The sequence below is a fragment of the Mesoplodon bidens genome (assembly GCF_964165515.1).
Source record: "Mesoplodon bidens genome assembly, chromosome: 15".
Taxonomy (NCBI): Eukaryota; Metazoa; Chordata; class Mammalia; order Artiodactyla; family Ziphiidae; genus Mesoplodon; species Mesoplodon bidens.
In genome coordinates, this window is record NC_138171.1 from 4,719,694 (window position 1) to 4,736,272 (window position 16,579).

A 16,579-nucleotide genomic window follows, 5' to 3' on the forward strand; every position below is an offset into this window, starting at 1 on the left:
TCTTAAAATAAACTTGGGGCCCCGTAAGACGGAGCACCCGACCGAACTAGGGTGAAAAAAATATTTTCAAAAAAAAAAAAAAATCAAAGTACCAGCTGGAAAGTTCTCCAACCGCACTTTCTAACCCTAGTGAGGTCTAGGGGTTCAGGACCTCAAACCCCAGACCATGGCAGAAGCAAGTCTATTGTTGCTGGTTGAGTCTTGGCTCCTTTCTGGCCACTTTTTATCCCCTCAGGCTGCCCCTGGCCCCCCCTTTGGCCTGCCTCGTCCCCTCCTCTCTCTTTCTCTCAGCTCCAGGCCAGCCCCGCCTGCTTGGATCAGAGGAGCGCGCCGATTCGGTCCGAAAATCGCTCGTAGTGCTCTTTCTCTGCCACCAGGGGACGCCAGCCCCGGCCGAGGTGGCTCTGGGAGCCGGCTCCGGGAGCCGGGAGCCCCGGACTTTGGGTAAGGGGGCTGATGAGCGCAGGCCTCGCAGGGACGTTTTGGCTCCTTCCAGTCCTCTCCCTGACTGATTTGGAGTCTTTCTCCTCTCTTCTCCCCTGGCCAGAGAGAGAGCTCTCCTGCGTTGCGGGACACGTGATGCAAGACGTGGGCCCCGGACTGCTTGAGCGCAGGAGCTGAAACCCTCCCTCCCAGACCCAACAGACTCTCCTCGAGGGGAGGGGGGACTGCAGGAGTGTTTCATAACCCCAAATTACCCCTGAACCCCTGAGCCCCAGCCCCCAGCCCTGGACAGCCTCGGATCCTGCCCAGGTCTGGAGCGCAAGGCTTTGGGCGTGTGGGAAGGGGGTGCAGGCGCGCGCGGGGATGCGACAGGTGGTCGTGAGCCCACCGGCGGAGCAGGCAGGAGGCGAGGGGCAAGGGGTGCCGAGTGTGAGCACGCAATTTGTTTTAAAATGTGTTGGGGTACTTCCCATCGCTTCTGCAGTTTTTGTTTGCCGGTTGTCGACGCTGGCTCCTATAAAGCACCTCTATGTCCCCCATCCCCACCACACTCTGGGGTCTCAGCAGTGGCTTGCGGTGGCGCAGGCAGGGTTCCTCCCCATTTATGGGGACTATGATAAATACGGGGGAATAAGAGGGTCTCGGGCATCTACCACTGAGACTCTCTAAGCGGTAGCTGCCGCGGCACGGAACGGGGGGGGGGCATGGGACGCACACAGGGACCCCACAGACTGTAGGCCCCAGAGTTCCGGGGGTCCTACTGTGCGGGGGGAAGGGCTAAATGGAATTTCAGTTGAAATTTATGGCCGGTTTAGGGTGGTCTCAGAAACTGAAAAACCCCATGCGCACCAAATCCAAAAATACACACCGTGCCGCGCGGGCAGCTGCGGCCGCGGTGCGCTGCTCCCCGCCTCGGGTACCGGCTGCGGGGTTGGTCAGTCTGCTCCTCTAGCCCCTCTCTAGCCCTCTTCCAGCCCCCTTCCAGTCCTCCTGCTCTCGCTGTGGGTCTCCCAGAGCAGCTGCTTTACTTTTCCAGTGCTTGAGCCCGCTGAGGAGGCACAAAGTCCGGCCACAAACCCGGCAGTCGCCCGGCTGCATTCCCGTCGCCGTAGCGCGTGGTGGGCTCCGAGCCGGCGGGGATCAATGCCCACACCACCTGGGTGGGCTCGCGCGTGCATGCACACTGATCTGGGTTTGGGGTCGGCGAAATCTGGCTTTGAGCCCCGGGAAAAATTTGCTGTTTGCAGTTCGCGTAAGACCCGGGACTCGGGCATCGTATCTGTCTCGCCAGTGGGTGACAGGGACCTGTGAGCCACTTTTAGGTGGAAGGCAGCTGGGCAAGAGTCAGGTGGTCGCCTGGCCTTAGGGCGGGGGGAGGGGTGGCGGGATGCGGCAAGCGGGGCGCATCGCCGGGATCGCATTGCCTGGATCGCTGTATCTGCCAACCGCAGTCGAGCGAACCACGTACGCACGCACGCTCCAACCTCGTGAAACCTAATGCAACCCTCTTCAAACGAGGGGGTCACAGCCAGAGCGCCTCACTGCCCCCGCACGCGGCCGCGCTGCGAGGAGGAAGCTGACCAAGTTGGACCCCGGGTAACGTGTGGAGCCTCCCCAAGGGCGTCTCCTCTCGGCTCTTCGGGTCTACACACTTCCAAGTGCCAGCAATGAACTTTGGTTCGAACTTTGGACAACTATCCCCACGCGCAACGGCTCAACCTTTTGGGCATCCACTGAATGGGCCAACTGGCTCGCAACAGTCAACTCGCTCCCCTCCGACCCCAGCGCTGGGTCGGCCATTGGGCTGGGGTCACGCCAATCAAGGCTGCCTGGCGAATGAGCGGGGGGCGTCGGACCGGAAACCGGATATGAGTGGGAGGTCCAATAGGGGGCGCCGCGTTGGAACGCCCTAAGAGGTTCTGCGGCCGGGGTGGTTAGAAGCGCATTGGTGGGCGGGCGTATGGCGGCCAGGCCTGGACCGCCACGAGGCTGGGTGGCGCCGTGGGGTCGCTCTTCCTGGTGCCCCAAGTCACCAAGGCTGAAAGGGGAGGTGAGGGCTCTCAGGGACCAACCCTTGTTCTCGCTGATGGCGGTGGGCGAGCCCACCTAACAGGGATCCGCCGCCGGGGTGAGGCGAGGAGCAGGCTTTCCAGGGCCTGGAGGTAGAGGGCCCAGACCCTGAGGACAGGGGCTCACTGCCCCGCTGCAGAGGAGCGGCCCCAGATGGATAAGGAGTTGAGGTCGCGGGGGTGCTGAGCCCTGCCGAAGTGGAAGGTTAGTAGATATCGCGGTTTGGAGCCTCAGGGAGGCCACGATGGGGGCCCCAGAGGGACGGTTTGCTCTCGCCAGGCCCCGCGCGCCGCCCACGTCAGCAAGGAATGGGCACAGGGTCTCTGTTCTACATCCTCATGAGCCGGTAGCATCCTGGTTGTTTGCCAGGAGAGCACAGGCATTGGCGGATACAGATTGGGCAGACAGCAGGCCTCCCTCGCAGAGGCTAAGCAACATAAAAACGGAAGAAAAGACCTGCAACTGGGGGGACCCTGTTGGAGAAAATAGAGTTTCACGTGGGCCTCTATGGAGGAATAGATGTCTAGGCTGTGAACAGAAGGGGGGGATGGGCGGCGTTGGCCTACCACGAACAAAGATCCAACAGTGGGAAACGTGGCACATGGCTGGGTAAAGAGAACAGGCCACCTTGCCGGGTCTGGGAGGGCCAGTGGGAGAGAGAGGCAGGAAAAATTGGGTAGGATTTCTCAGGGCAGGCAGGTTTGAGGCTCTTTTGGTAGGAAATGGAAGAGATACTGAATTTTTTTTTTTGGTCCTGCAAGTGAGGATTTGAGCCTAGTTTTAGGACAGGTTTGAGGCAGTGTGGAGGATGGTCCTGTTGAAGAGAACAAAGGAGGCTGTGTCTGGTCATGACCTTTAAGGGAGCGAGAACCACGCACAGGGAAGGAAGCAGGAGGGCTGGAGGGAGGGACTCAAAAGAGGGATCCCAGAGGACCCTCTAGCGACTTCTGTGCGACGCACAAAGGGTGGCGGAGTCAAGTCTGGCGCCTGGATGATGGGACACCTGTGGGATAGGGACGCTGTGGAGGATCTGGAGAGAAGCTGGCATGGTGGTGGAGCCAGTCTGGTTTTAGACATGGCAGAGGGGAAGGAAGGATGTACAGTCTGGGTGGAGATTTTCTTCTGCTTGTTATTTAGGAGGAGGGGACCGAAGTTTAGAAGGAAGGTAAAGACCCCGAATTCAGAGGGACAGTGATCCTTCTTAGGATATGAAATCACTGGATCAGATAAAACCTTCAAGGGGAGAAATATGTTTGGTGATAGAAGCTCAAACACCTGGAGCACCGGAGAAGAAAAGGGGGGACATTACAGGAGAGAGCAGCGGGCCTAGGACGGGATGGGTGGGAGTACGCCAGAGGGAAGAATTTAAGAATTGGTCAACAGATCTCATCTCGATGGTGGTTTCTTAGCCTCTGCACTGGTGATATCTGGGGCCAGGTAATTCTTTGCTCTGGTGACTGTCCTGGGCACTGAAGGATGCCTAGCAGCATCCCTAGCCTCTACCCACTAGATGCCAGTAGCATCCCCTTAGTTGTAGCACCCAAAAATGTCTCTAAATTTTGTCAAACGTCCCGAGAGGCAAAATCGCCCCCAATTGAAACTGCCCCACTGCTGTGGGCTGAGAAAGGACCCTTAGACTTGAATAGGAACTGCCTTTAACAGTTAAAGATAAGTTGGACCAAGGAGAAGAAATTCCAGCATTTAACTCCAGTGTTCCCCTTTTTGTCCACTCTTTTCTCTAGTTACTGGCTACCAGAATCTGAAAACCCCAAATCACTTGGATGAGTGGGGATCAGAGCTGAAACTCCACCACAGATCAGCAGTGGGACCTGAGAGTCTGCAGCAATGTGGCTGATGTTTGAAAGGCAGCTGGGTAGCCTGACCACAGGGACCCAAAGAACGGGTATGGTAAGAGCTGGGGGTGATCAGCTGGTGGGCTGACTGGGGGCCACCCTGATGGGTGGGACTGTGTGGTGAGCCCATTCAGGGCTGGCGATCTTGGCTAAGACAGAAATGTGGCCTTCACTTGGATGGAGATGGCCAGAGGGCACAGTTTTTAGGATCTGCCATTGTAATTTTATCATCGCAAAGTATCTGGGGCATAGATTTCCAATTTTGGATGGATTTCTATCGGGGAAGAGGTAAATCTTTTCTAGGAATGAGCAGGAAGGGGGAAGAAAGTTAGTTAATGGGTTCACGCAGCCCAGGAAGAGGAAGGCAAGATAGGCTGGTCAGGGTGCCTGAAGGAAGGCTGAGCTGGGGTGAAGCTGCGGGCCAGGGTCTGGACCCTACCTGACAGGGAGTGTGCGAGGGGCTGCAGTGAGATGAGGTGTCCGTGAGAGGAGGAGAGGATTGGCTCTCAGTATCCAGGTGAAAGGTTCTTGAAAATTATAATGTATTCTCAGCTACTTGAAAAGGATAGCTTTTCTCTACTTGATGCATTAAGAAAGGATGGGAAAATTACTCATGTTTCAGTTAAATGCTGCACTTCTAAGGAAAGTCAGTCTGTTCAGACCAGACGGCCCAGGTGCCACAGGTAGCAATCGGCTGGCTTTTTGTAAAGAGGTAACCCCAAATGGAAAGACGGTATTTCTTAACTGTTGACTCTGAACGGCACCAGTGCCACCTGCAGGGATGTGGCCCCCTTCCTTGGTGGCTCCACACGACTCCCTGGGCCTCCCCAACTCCATCTTGCACTATATCGACGCCTCCATGGCAGCACACGTCATAATCAGTGAACAATCGTCAGGGTACTTAGGTTCGGGGACTCTTACTCATTGCCCGAGGCACAAGGCCCATCCAGATTTTAAGTAGCTGCCTGCCAGCTTTCTTTTTTAGTTCATCCCTGTATTCAAGAAAGAGAAAGAAATATGGAAGAGGGTCCCTTGAGATGGGGGTGGTAGGCAAGAGAGAAGAGAGCAGAAACCAGGAAAACATGATCTTTGGCGGTGGCATTTCCTCCTAGCAGGGGGCTGGGTGGGGGGCAGTTTGCAGAAGAGCATTCTCTGTAGCCCCCTCGAGTCACTAGCTGGCAGTGGGTTACTTTCAAATGAGGAGGAGAATCTTTCCACCAGTTGTGAGGAAAAGGCAAAAGCAGAAAGGGGAGGACAAAGGGAAGCGAATTCAGGCAGCGATTATGTTTCTCAGCCTCCCCGTGACAAATGTTTTCTGAGTGCTGACTGAGTAGCAATAAGACTTTGAAACTGTTCAATTAATTACTGTTGAGTTAGGACTTGCTGCGCCCATCCTTCTACCTTTCAGCATCTCCTCTGCCAGCCACGGCCGGTGGAGGCGGCAGCAGCCTACTGCTGTGTGCAGAAGGGTCTGCGTGCCCGGGCTGTTTCAGGTAAATGCTAGGTGCACGGAAAATGCCTCAAATGGATGAGGGTTAGGAGCAGATGTAGGGCTGATGGTACAAGACAGTGGCAGCCAGATGTATGAGAAGACTTGATCTGCTCAGAGTAAAAAGCCCCAGGCTGGAGCCCCAGGGGCCAAGAGTTCCCACTATGAATTCAGACCCCTTCGTTCAGCCCACTAGCTGTACTCAGCAGCCCTCATCTTGGACCGGCCACCCGGGTCTGCAGCCAGACCCGCAGGCATCTGACCCCCTGCGTTTGTAGGGTGGGTCCAGACATTCTCCAATCACCTGGATGAAGATGTGGACTCCAGGCTGGCTGGTGATGCAGCAGGGTATTTCAGGGGGAGAAGTGGTGGTTCCAGTGCCACCCCGGGAAGGGGACTGAGAGAGAGGGGGGCAAGAGTGGGGGGCTGGGATGGCGGGAGGGAATCCTGGAAGAGAAATTTGGCTTTAGTGGAAGCTCTGTTTGAAAGTTTGGTAATTCATGGTGGAAATTGCAGGCACCCCGGGTGATTCTTGGCATCATGATTTGAATTTAAGGGGAATGGTATATTTCACCTTCGCGCACGACCTCAATTACCCAGAGCGAAGTTTCCTAATGAAATCTAACAGACAGCAACATAAGCCAGGGCACTCAGAAGCCGGCTCTCGCGTCGGGGAGGAGAAACTTGTCTTCTTCAGCGGGGGCGGGGTGGGGGAGTCTTTGGCCCTGCACCCCTCACACCCCCTCAAGTCTGAGATTCGGGGACTCTCCCTGAACCAGAATCCAAGACTTAGGATCTGAGCCACATAAAGCAAGATTTCCTAGGCTGTGAATCTTTCCATTTAGTTGAAGCAGCTGAGGTATGTGTATGACAACTCTACCGCCCCTATGAAATCGAAATTTCTGGGCCAGGCCTGTAAGAGACGCTCAGAGGGACGGTGATGTTAAGGGTGACTAACCTGAGAGCCCCATTAGCGGCCATCCCTTGTCATCCTTGGCTGTGAAAGATGCTCTTCCTAATGCTAAGCTGACGCTGCCCCTGCTGCCACCACGTATTTGAAGACTGCCATGGAGTCTCCCCTAAACCTTTTTCTCCTCCAATCTCTTGCTTCAACCTGTTCTTTCTAGCCCTAACATTTATAGGCTTTGTGATCCCCATCTCCAGACCTCATTTTTTCCGTGTCAGGTGTCTTGTCTCCCTCTTTCCTTTTTCCTGTGATTCCCCCAAACCTTCTTTTCCTTTTGTCGTCCTCACATCTACCCCCCCATCACAGCCACCACCTGCCCTCTGTCCATGAAGCCTCCTCTAGCTATGGCCCAATAGCTGTGCGCCCCACCCCCGCCCCCGGCTAACTGGCCACGTGCTCAGCCTAAAATAAGCCCATAGAATAAAAACAGGCCGTGTCCACACGTGAAGCTGCCTTTCCGGTTCTACCCTGGAATAGGGAGTTGGGGGAGTGGGTTCCGCGGCGCCAGCTCCTCCCAGGTGTCCCGCATCAACTGGCTGCGTGCTGTCAGCAGGTGATGGTGGCCCCGCACTGCAGACTCTTGGCCTTGGGAGAACTAAGTCACTAGGCTGTTTACTCTGGCTTCTCTGCCATGTGAATTAACTAGGCACTAGCACCAGTATCTGTACCAGGGGGCTTGGGGGAAAAAACATGAGATGTAAGAAAGAGGAAACAAACATCAGTAAAATTCACCTTATATATAGCCTTTTAATATGTAGCCCCCAAAAAGTTTAAAATACAAAACAAAACGGGATGTTAAATCACTTAATTTGACATAAACCAGTTTTTTTAAACATTTGCTTTCTTTATCTCATGCATTTGCAGCAGAGGCAAGATTGGTTTGGGGGGAGTGCAAAAAAAACCTTAGCGATTACCAGATCCCGCAGTACAGAAACATAGACGGTATGTCTCTGTATCTGTGGTATTCACATTTCATGGCCGAGGACTAATTAAGAAAAAGATGTCTGAAAAAGCTCCTGGGAGGGAGTGATAGAGAAAAAAAAATACAAAGGTTGAGAAAACTGGTTTATCCTAACTAGCTGCAGCCTCTGGGCCATTTTTTCAGGTCTCACCTAACCAGGGCACTTGAAAGTGTTACCAAAGAATATATTCAACACCTGTGGTCAGTTAAGCAGCAGGGCTGTTAAGTTTGCTCTCTCCCAAAGCGGCCAGCATCTCCAGGCTGCAGTGCTCAGGGCCAGGCTGGCTCCAGTGCTCCCTGCCCCGACCCTGAGATCAGGTAGAGCAGGTGGGAAAACGAGCACACCTAAGACAAACACTTAAGTATCTGCTCTTGAGGAGGCCATTTTCCCCCCCTGGTTAGTAATAGGACACAGTGGAATTCTGAATTCTCTAACCTGCCTGCTTGCTTGCTTATTTATTTACTTATTTATCATTTATTTATTTCTAACTGGCCTCGAAACCATTTTTGCCCCCAGTTCAAAACCGGATTTGGGAAAATCAAATTAGATCAACACAAAATGGATTTCTTCACAACTGGTGCTTTTATTCTATCAACCTTTAACGTTCGGGGTGGGGGCTCCTTTAGCATTAAAATCATTGGTATGAGTCAAATTGGGCAACTCTGGGCTTCTTAATCAACCTCCAAGTGTTGGGAGCAGAAAGGGATGCTAGGACCATCCCTTCAGCTACTTCATTTTCCACCTGAAGAAACTGAGGCAGAGGCCACTGGGTCTGACCCGAGGCTGCTGCGCAGGGCCAGGGTGAGAAGAGCCTGAGGTCTTAGATCCTGCTGCCCACTTCTGGGGCATCAGGATTTAGAAAATAGCGTCATTAATGTCAAACCCGCAGAGCAGGACGAGGAATTCCATCCCTCATTCTGGAACATGGGGATTAAAGATGTAACCTGAGAATCTCATTCCCCCTTTGCTGGACAATTTTTAAGAGAAGAGCAGCACCTGAGCTGGCGTATGACATCACTCTGGAAGCTTAATTTGATTCTAGTGATTGGCTGTTATAGGTCACCTTTCTGTTAAAGAGACATACTTTCCCAAACACCAAAGTTTCTGCTCAGTTTCCTCTCGACAGCCTCCCTTTACATGAAGAGCAGTAATAATACAGACAAATTAAGTAAAATCCATGCAGGTTATTTAAAACAAACAAAAAAACAATCCTTACCAACGCTGAAGTTTCAGCTTTCTTTCTCATTAAACCCTCTATCACAGCTGCTAAAAATGAGGGCTGAAGGGTAAAGGGCTGATAGCAATTCCAGGGGGAAAAAGTTTCTAGTGCGTTAAAGAAACATCATCTTAAAACAATTCCAAACTTTAAAGTTCCCAATTCCTGAATTCTGATAAACAGATTAAAAGTCTTGTTTGCCAAACCTCAGAAGTAAACCTACACCAGATTGTTGACACCACACAGTATTTGAACACTGCTGCATGACTTTCCAACTCAAAAAGTTCAGTTAAAAGAGCACCTTTGTCCAAGAAAAAGCACATTTCTATTAAGCAAATGATTAATGTCACAAAACTAAAAATCCTGAGTATCAGAGCATACAATTGAAGTAGCTTTATTTAACTAGCTTTACCCTCCTTCCCCTCCTCTTCCTCTTTCTCTCCAATCGAAACCTTAAAACTGGCTGGTAATTCACCCCAGTGGTCAACTCTTAAGGTCTGCTTTTTCTGAGACAATTTCCTAAGTTGCAAGGGCAAGTAAGCCCATTCAAATGCTAACACCCCAGTTGAGCACGGCGGGACAAAGAGCTGGGAGACTAGTGAGTTGGGAATGCTAGGAAAACTTGCCAGAAACCCCTCTAGAAAAGAGAGGCAGCTAAACACCAGTGCCTTAGGCAGAAAGAGTGTTTTTTTTTTTGAAGCGTCTCTGTAGCAAAACCCCCTCTCCATGGAGTGAGTCCTGGTCAGAGGGGTTTGGTACACGCAGTTGTTTTGGATGCGCCTAATGACTCTTCCACCCTGGAATCAGGATGGAAGGAGAGGGGGTGGGGGAGGGGAACTGAGTGGGTGAGGGCTGTGGGGGTGGGTAACAGGTTTTCACAATCAGGTAGTTTATGGAGGAGCGTCTGAAAGATGGCAAACTGTGTTCCTACGTGCCCCCCCCATGCCCCGCAACAACTAACCTGGTATATTGGTTACAGTTAAGAAAGACAGCCTCTCCATATGCAGGCTTCAGGTTAAAAGAGAGCCCAAGACTGGGGTGACAGGTGTGGGCTAGGCACTGACGACTTTTTAAAGAAAACTTGTATATTCATCCTGCAACAAGGCGATATGCTAATTTCTCTAATGAAAATCCCAGCTCTGCAGGAAAACGGGTCCCCCCAAACTCCCCAGCCTGTGAGGGCAGCCCTCACACTGAAAAGCACACCAAAAAAGCCAACCGCACCCTGGCTGATTTTGCCTATTCACCAGAGACATTTTACTGGGTGAACTCAGGCTGCTAAGACGTTAACAGAGAAAAAACAGAACACTTAATGCCACGGAAAGGAACACAGAACCGCTGTTTTTACACTAAGTAGAAATGTCAGCTTTGGGGAGCCCCATTTCACTTAGGCAGTTTCACGCTTTCAAGCCAAAGCCAGGGCACACCGGACCCTTCTACAAGTCCTCGGCAGCCTCCAGACTTCTGGACATTTCCCCGCTGCCCAGGGAAGGCCCCTTCCCGGTATTTACCAGTGAAGACCAGAGCAGCATCCAACAGCCATTAGTCAGCGCCGCAGCCCAGCATAACTAAGTTCTGGGGCTCCGCGACGCCTTTCCCAGGGAAGAGACCTGGAAGGAAGACCCTTGAACGTGTGTTCCTTCTGGCCGCAACCTTACCTTAGGAGTCTCAGAACCTGACCCGTCTTTTCAAGTCACAAAACGTTTCACCCCCCCCCCAAATCATTCTCATCAGAGTAGCTCAAACCAACGCCAAACGAGACGCGCGCGCACCAAGATAAGGCCAATTTCCAAATTGGGTGAGGTTTTGTAAATACATTTCACTAACCAGTCTTTTCCCCCAGGATTGGTGAGAAAGGCACACTTTCCGCACCGAAGATGCGTTACCGGATTGCGGCCGTTTTTGTGCTCCGACACCAGGGCAGCTTCGCCTCCAGGTTACAGATTCCAAACTTAGCTCTGCCCGAGCTGAAAATGGCCGGTGCGCGCAGCCTCCCCTCCCCTCCCCTCCTCGAGGCTGCCGTAGCCGCCGGCGCCGGCCCCTGCCCCCTCTCGACCGGTCGCCCAAGGACTTGCGTCGGATCCAACACCTTTCCCCAGCTCGGCGGGTGCCGCGCTCTTTGGGGACGCGTTGTAGGGCTCCCTGGTGATAGGCGCGACTCCCTCTCCAGCTTGTTCCTTGTTCCGCTTTACCTTTCCGCTCGTGACCACCTCGCTGACCTCTTAGCCCCTCTCTTACATCCCAAGGCCCTTGCGCAAACAGCCCGGGACCTCTCCAGCCAAGCTGCACCCAGCCCCGCCACCAGACTAGCTGCGCCAAAAGGCTGGCGATGCCCCGACGTGAACAAGCCCACGCCACCAACCCTGGTAGCCCGTTGGGCACCTCCCAAGACTCCCGTACCTCCTCTACCTGCCCTCCGAGCACCGGTGACTCGTGGGGAACCGCCGGCCGGCTCTTAGAGGTCGGCTCTGGGGCGTGCGGGCAGGTGCGCACGCTCTTTGCTGCGGTCTCCGGCCCCGCGAGCGCCCGGAGACGGGCGGTGACGGCCAGGACCGGCGCGCAGCCGCGGGGGGCACTGGCGCCGAGGTCCGGCGGCTCCAAATTGACAGCGACGGGACCTGGGCTCTAGGCTCCGAGTGTTTTAAGCGGCGCGCGCGCGTGCGCGCACGACTTTCCCCGGGAGCCGGCAGTCTCCGGAGTTGTCGCCCAATCCCAGCCTGGTTAGTATTCGCACATTGCAACAGTGTCGCTACAGCCGGGCGGCTCTGCTTTCTGAAAGTTGGCGCGAGCACCTCCGAACCACGTTTCTGGCACCCGCCAAGGCCAACTGGTTTGAGACTACTTACTCTAGGAGGGAAAAAAGCACGTAAAACAAGTGACTTACCCGTGCCTTCTGGGTGTGCAGCTCGAAACCTGGGGCGCTCCCGGAATTCAGTCGTGCATCCTGGACACCAGCTCGGAGACCTCAGGCTGTCTCTAGAGGGGCGCGAGCAGCGCCCCGCCGCCCCTCCAGCCAACAAGCCTTTGGCCACCCGGGCGCCCGCCAGCGCCCCGGGGGAGATTCGCGGAGCTCTTCCCAGCTCGCCCTGCGCCCCCGCCTCCAGGGCTAGCTAGCTGAGCCCGCTCTCTTCCCGCCTTCCTTCTAACCTGCCTTTGCTTCTCCCTCCCTTCCTCCCGCCGCTCCTGCACCGACCCCAGACTCCCCGGTTTAGCGGTGGGCCACCAACCTGGGTCAAAGAAAACGAGGAGAATCTGGGGCGCGTCCTCCATTAGTGACGCCGGATGGGGATGGGTCCCCTTTTGGAAGGAGACTCCGGAGATGGGTCGCGGCGGGTGGGCTTCTTCGGCTTGCAGCGGCGCCGCCGCTGCTTCTCCTCCTTTGGCTGCTCAGACTCCTCGGGGTCCCTCGGATCCTTGTCCTCGGGCTCGGGCTCCTCCCCTTGTCTGGGGCTCTCAGGCTCCCGAGTGCTGGGCTGCGCGCGACTCGGGGAGGCGTCGGGGCTCTGCAACCTCAAGGCGTTGAGACGCTCAGTGAGAGACTGCTCGAAGGTGCGGCGCTTGGGCACCACGGGGCCGCGCTCGTCCTCGGGCTCGGTCTCGGGCTCAGTGGTGGGGGCGGTCTCAGGCTCGGTCTGGAAGTCGGTCTCCGACTCGATTTCAGACTCGGTCTCGGTCTCGGATTCGTAGTCGAACTCTTCCTCGTACTCCAGGCACTCGGGGAGGGAGAGCTCGAGGTCTGTCTCCTCGTGCTCGTGGTCGGATTCGGGGGGCTCGGGGAATACCTGGGCGGCGGAGCGGTGGTGGGCGTTAAGGAAGCTCCGGCGCTGGGCAGCCGCGCGCTGCTGGGCGCGGGCGCTGGAGGTGGCGAGGGCGCGAAGGAGCGCGATGGAGCAGGAGAGCCAGAGGAGTGCGGTGGCTGCCCGGCGGCCTAGGGGTGGGCACAGATCGTTGTAACTGTGGCGAGCTCGGCGCCCTTGCTGAGCTCGGGATCTGCGATCCATCCTCACGCACACTCGGCGAATCCGACCCACCCTCTGGCTCTGCAGAGAGCAGCTCCGAAGAGCATCGGCTGCTAGAGCCGAAAAAGGTGCTCCTCGCGAGGTTAAGAAGCTGGGTCCGGAGGTCCCAGCCCCACCTCGGCGCGAGGAGAAAAAAGGAAGCACCTACCTTCTTGACCACTCAACTTTCTAAAGCTCCGCGCCTCTCTGGGCAAAAAGAAGGGATGGGAAAAGGGGAGAAAAAGTCTATCTCCTCCCAGGCTCCTCTCTCTCTAAGTCTTAGACTCTGCAGCCTAAGACTCGGGAGAGGTGCCTCCGCTGGTCCTCTCGCCTGGGAGAGGAAAGAGGAGACTGAGGCGAAGACAAGCGGGGCGGAGAGGTTCTGCAAAGTTGCGCGCCCGGACTTCTGCCGGGCATGTGCAGTAGAGAGGCGGGGGCGGCTCCGCGCGAGTTGCGCAGTGGCGCCGAGCCCGAGGCGTAGACCCTAGTGGGCCGGCAGATGGCAGGAGGGAACCTTGTTTGAAAGGATTTGGGCGATGGGAGCGGCTGGGGGCCTGGCGGGTGCCAAGGAGCGAGCGAGCGATCGAGCTAGCTACAGGTTAGAGTGCTTGCGCAGCTAGGCATGGGTTCTCCGTGGGGTCCGTACCGCTCCCCAGCTTCTCCAGGCTTATCGATAAGTTGAACAAAGCCCGAAGCAGCTAAAAACCAGACCGCAAAATTGCGGATATTCCGGAGGAATGAGCTTCTGTACGTCAGTGTTAACGGTGCGGTTCCGGGCATTTTCCAGGGGCTCAATAGTCTGAGCGTGGTAACCTCAGGCAGTCATTAATCATGAGATCACCTTTGGCAGACCCGGTACAGTGACCGTAATCTGAGCAGTTTCCAATCCCCCCAGCCACCAGTGCGGCCTCAAGAGGCTAATTAGTTACCTAATGGATAGATGAGCATCTTCCCTAAGAAGGACCCCCACAGACAGACGGAGTGATGGTTTACACGTCCCCAAGCCCGTTGGTGGACCACCCTGAGCTCTAGCCGAGAACATGTGCCGAAAGTCTAATTAGCTGGAACCACTGGTTAATATCTGTGCTGATATTCAGTAGGTGCAGCCCATTCTCTGCCCCTGGGGGGCGCTGCAGGGCGGTCAGCTATCAAGGAAACCGCTGGGTACCACTCAAAGCTCTTTTCATAAATAGGTTTTCAACGAAGTGAGTTCATTCAACAAGTGAGTTCATTCAACAAATGTTGAGTGCCTAGCCCGTGCCAAGCTCTGTTCTAGGTGCTGAAGATAGAGTAGGAAGAAGAAAAGGAAAGAAAAGAAAATCTTACATCAAGGGAAGGATACTTAGGATTAATCTGCTGTTACTCAGAGCATTAAACCACTCAGGACTCCCTCCTTACCCACCAACATTGTTTAACCCGGCGTGCATTCTAGTGAGAAAATTATTGGATCAACCAGAGCATTAGGGATAAGGGACCGCTAGACACCCTAGGTCATGTCGTTGAACCCCAAAGGAAATGAGTCCATCTCTTCCTCAGCCCTGGAAAATCAAATGAGCTCCATGTCCTCCTGGAGGGGGATCCCTGGAGTGGTCGTTGCTCAGGCAGGATGGTACTTCGGAAGCTCTGGGGTTCCAGCTGTAACCTGACTGCTGCTTCTGGATTGTGCATGCCCTCCCCGTAAAAATACGGAGCATCACTTTTGCCCTTGTGACAGGTCCACCGGTGGCATAACTCAGAGCAAAACCATCTTCCTAGAATCTGTGGAAACAACAACAAGGCTTTACAGGTGGGACAGGTGGTTTTTCTTGTCTTTGAATCAACATGGGGGAAACTTGAAGAGTCCATGAGGTAATTCTGCCTTCCCTTCTGAGGTGGTCCACCAGGTGTCCCCTCCTGGCACTGCTTCCTGGTGCCCGAAGTGTCCTGCACCCACAGCTCTTCCTCAGTGTGGAGTGACTCATCCTTATCCCTTGCGCACCATGCCTGCCTTAGAGCTGCTGAGCCCAGAGTTAAGACCTTAGTGAGATCCTAGTGACTGTTTTGACATGTGGAGGTTTTGTTTCTGCATCTTCGCTGGGGATGGTCTTGAATGCTCCTGCCCTGTCTTCTTGGCTGTGTCTATCTTGCCTCTTGTTTTCTTCGAGTTAGTTTGTAGCATTAAAATACTGATTGGTCTAATAAAGTGGGATTGATTGCAAACCTGGTAAAAGGACAGACGTCTGCATTCTCGTCGTGCTCTCCTCCTTACCACTTTGCAGAGTGACTGAAAGGGTTTTATTATCACAGGTGTCTGGATGGCTCCAGTCATCATATGGATGGTATCAGGGGACACGGGACAGGGCCCTTTGGAGCTGCAGATCTCAAATCCTGGTCTCTCAGCCCCAACCTGAGACATTTCCAAAGGTTCTGCCCACACTGACCCACCCGCTTTCTTTCTTCAATCAGCGCAGCCCCCCTGACAGTGAGTGGAACATAAAGACATCGTTCAAGTGGTTCTCAGGGCACATTGGGAAAAACAGGAATATGTGGGGTGCTGCTGAATGCCCTTTCAATGGAGACAAATGCCAGCTGTCAGCGACGAGCTGGATTACGATTCTTTAGTGTACGTAAGAAAGTACTTCGTTTTGCAAAAGGAGTGCTTTCTGCCTATAATGGAGCTGGCAGCCCGGAGCCGATCCACTAATATAGATACATCGAGATTGCCTGCATTATTAAAAAATGTGCATTGCATAATACGTATTTTTGGACTAGGTTCTGCATTACTAATGCACTTTCTTTGCAAGATGCATTTTAATCAGCAAATGAACATTTAACAAAGCACTGCATTTATAGCCCCAGTCATGTATAGTTACAGATACATTTCTGGCGTACATTCGACACGGGCTCTGGGAGCAGGAGGACCTCGCTGAAAGACTGTTCCATCTCGCACTTAGTGCCGGGGCTGAGCAAATGGCTCTGTGCAGAAAGCGCTCTTTAAAATGCATTATGTGCACGACTTTAAAAGTGCTTGCTGCAGAGTGAATTTCGAAAAGGAGCAAGTGGGTGATGAACGGCCTCGGGTTGTTACCAGGCGAAGGAACGAGGGGCTCTGTCTGTCGGCGGTCAATAAAGTGTGGACATATATCACTGGCGGGGCTCTGCCAGAGGGAGGCTCCTGGACCCACTGGACGGGAACGTGCAGCTCCCAGTCATTACGATCAGGGTCTCATTTGGACGAATGGTGAAGAATACTGTCTTCAGCCCCTTAAAGGATTGTCCTGTGGAAAAGGCATTAAGATGTATTTTATGTGGCTCGGGAGGGCAAAATTAGAAGCTATGGGAGGCAGTTTCAACAGGCAGATTTCAGCTCAGCCCGAGGAAGGATGTTCCAACAATCAGGGCTCTGAAATGGAACGGCTGTCAGGAGATGGTTGGCTCTTTGTCAGAAGCGGCGTTAAATCAAAGGACAGATGACCACATGTTAGAGATGTTTTCCCTGGGACTCCCGAGCCAGGTGGAATTAGAACTCCACGCTCACCGAGTTCTTTTCAAGTCAGATTCTGGTTCCATGAAAGGGATCTGGAGGCCTGGGAGAGGGGCT

The 16,579-nt window shown here is 54.1% G+C and overlaps 1 protein-coding gene across 1 annotated transcript; it reads right to left on the bottom strand.

Annotated features, from left to right (window-relative positions):
* Window positions 1-10,849: 10,849 nt before the first annotated feature.
* LOC308628549 (neuroendocrine secretory protein 55-like) lies at window positions 10,850-15,829 on the bottom strand. The gene has a single exon (XM_081255595.1). The coding sequence runs from the start codon at window positions 13,000-13,002 to the stop codon at window positions 12,271-12,273; it is 732 nt and encodes a 243-aa protein (XP_081111721.1). The 5' UTR covers window positions 13,003-15,829; the 3' UTR covers window positions 10,850-12,270.
* Between the last annotated feature and the right edge of the window lie 750 nt (window positions 15,830-16,579).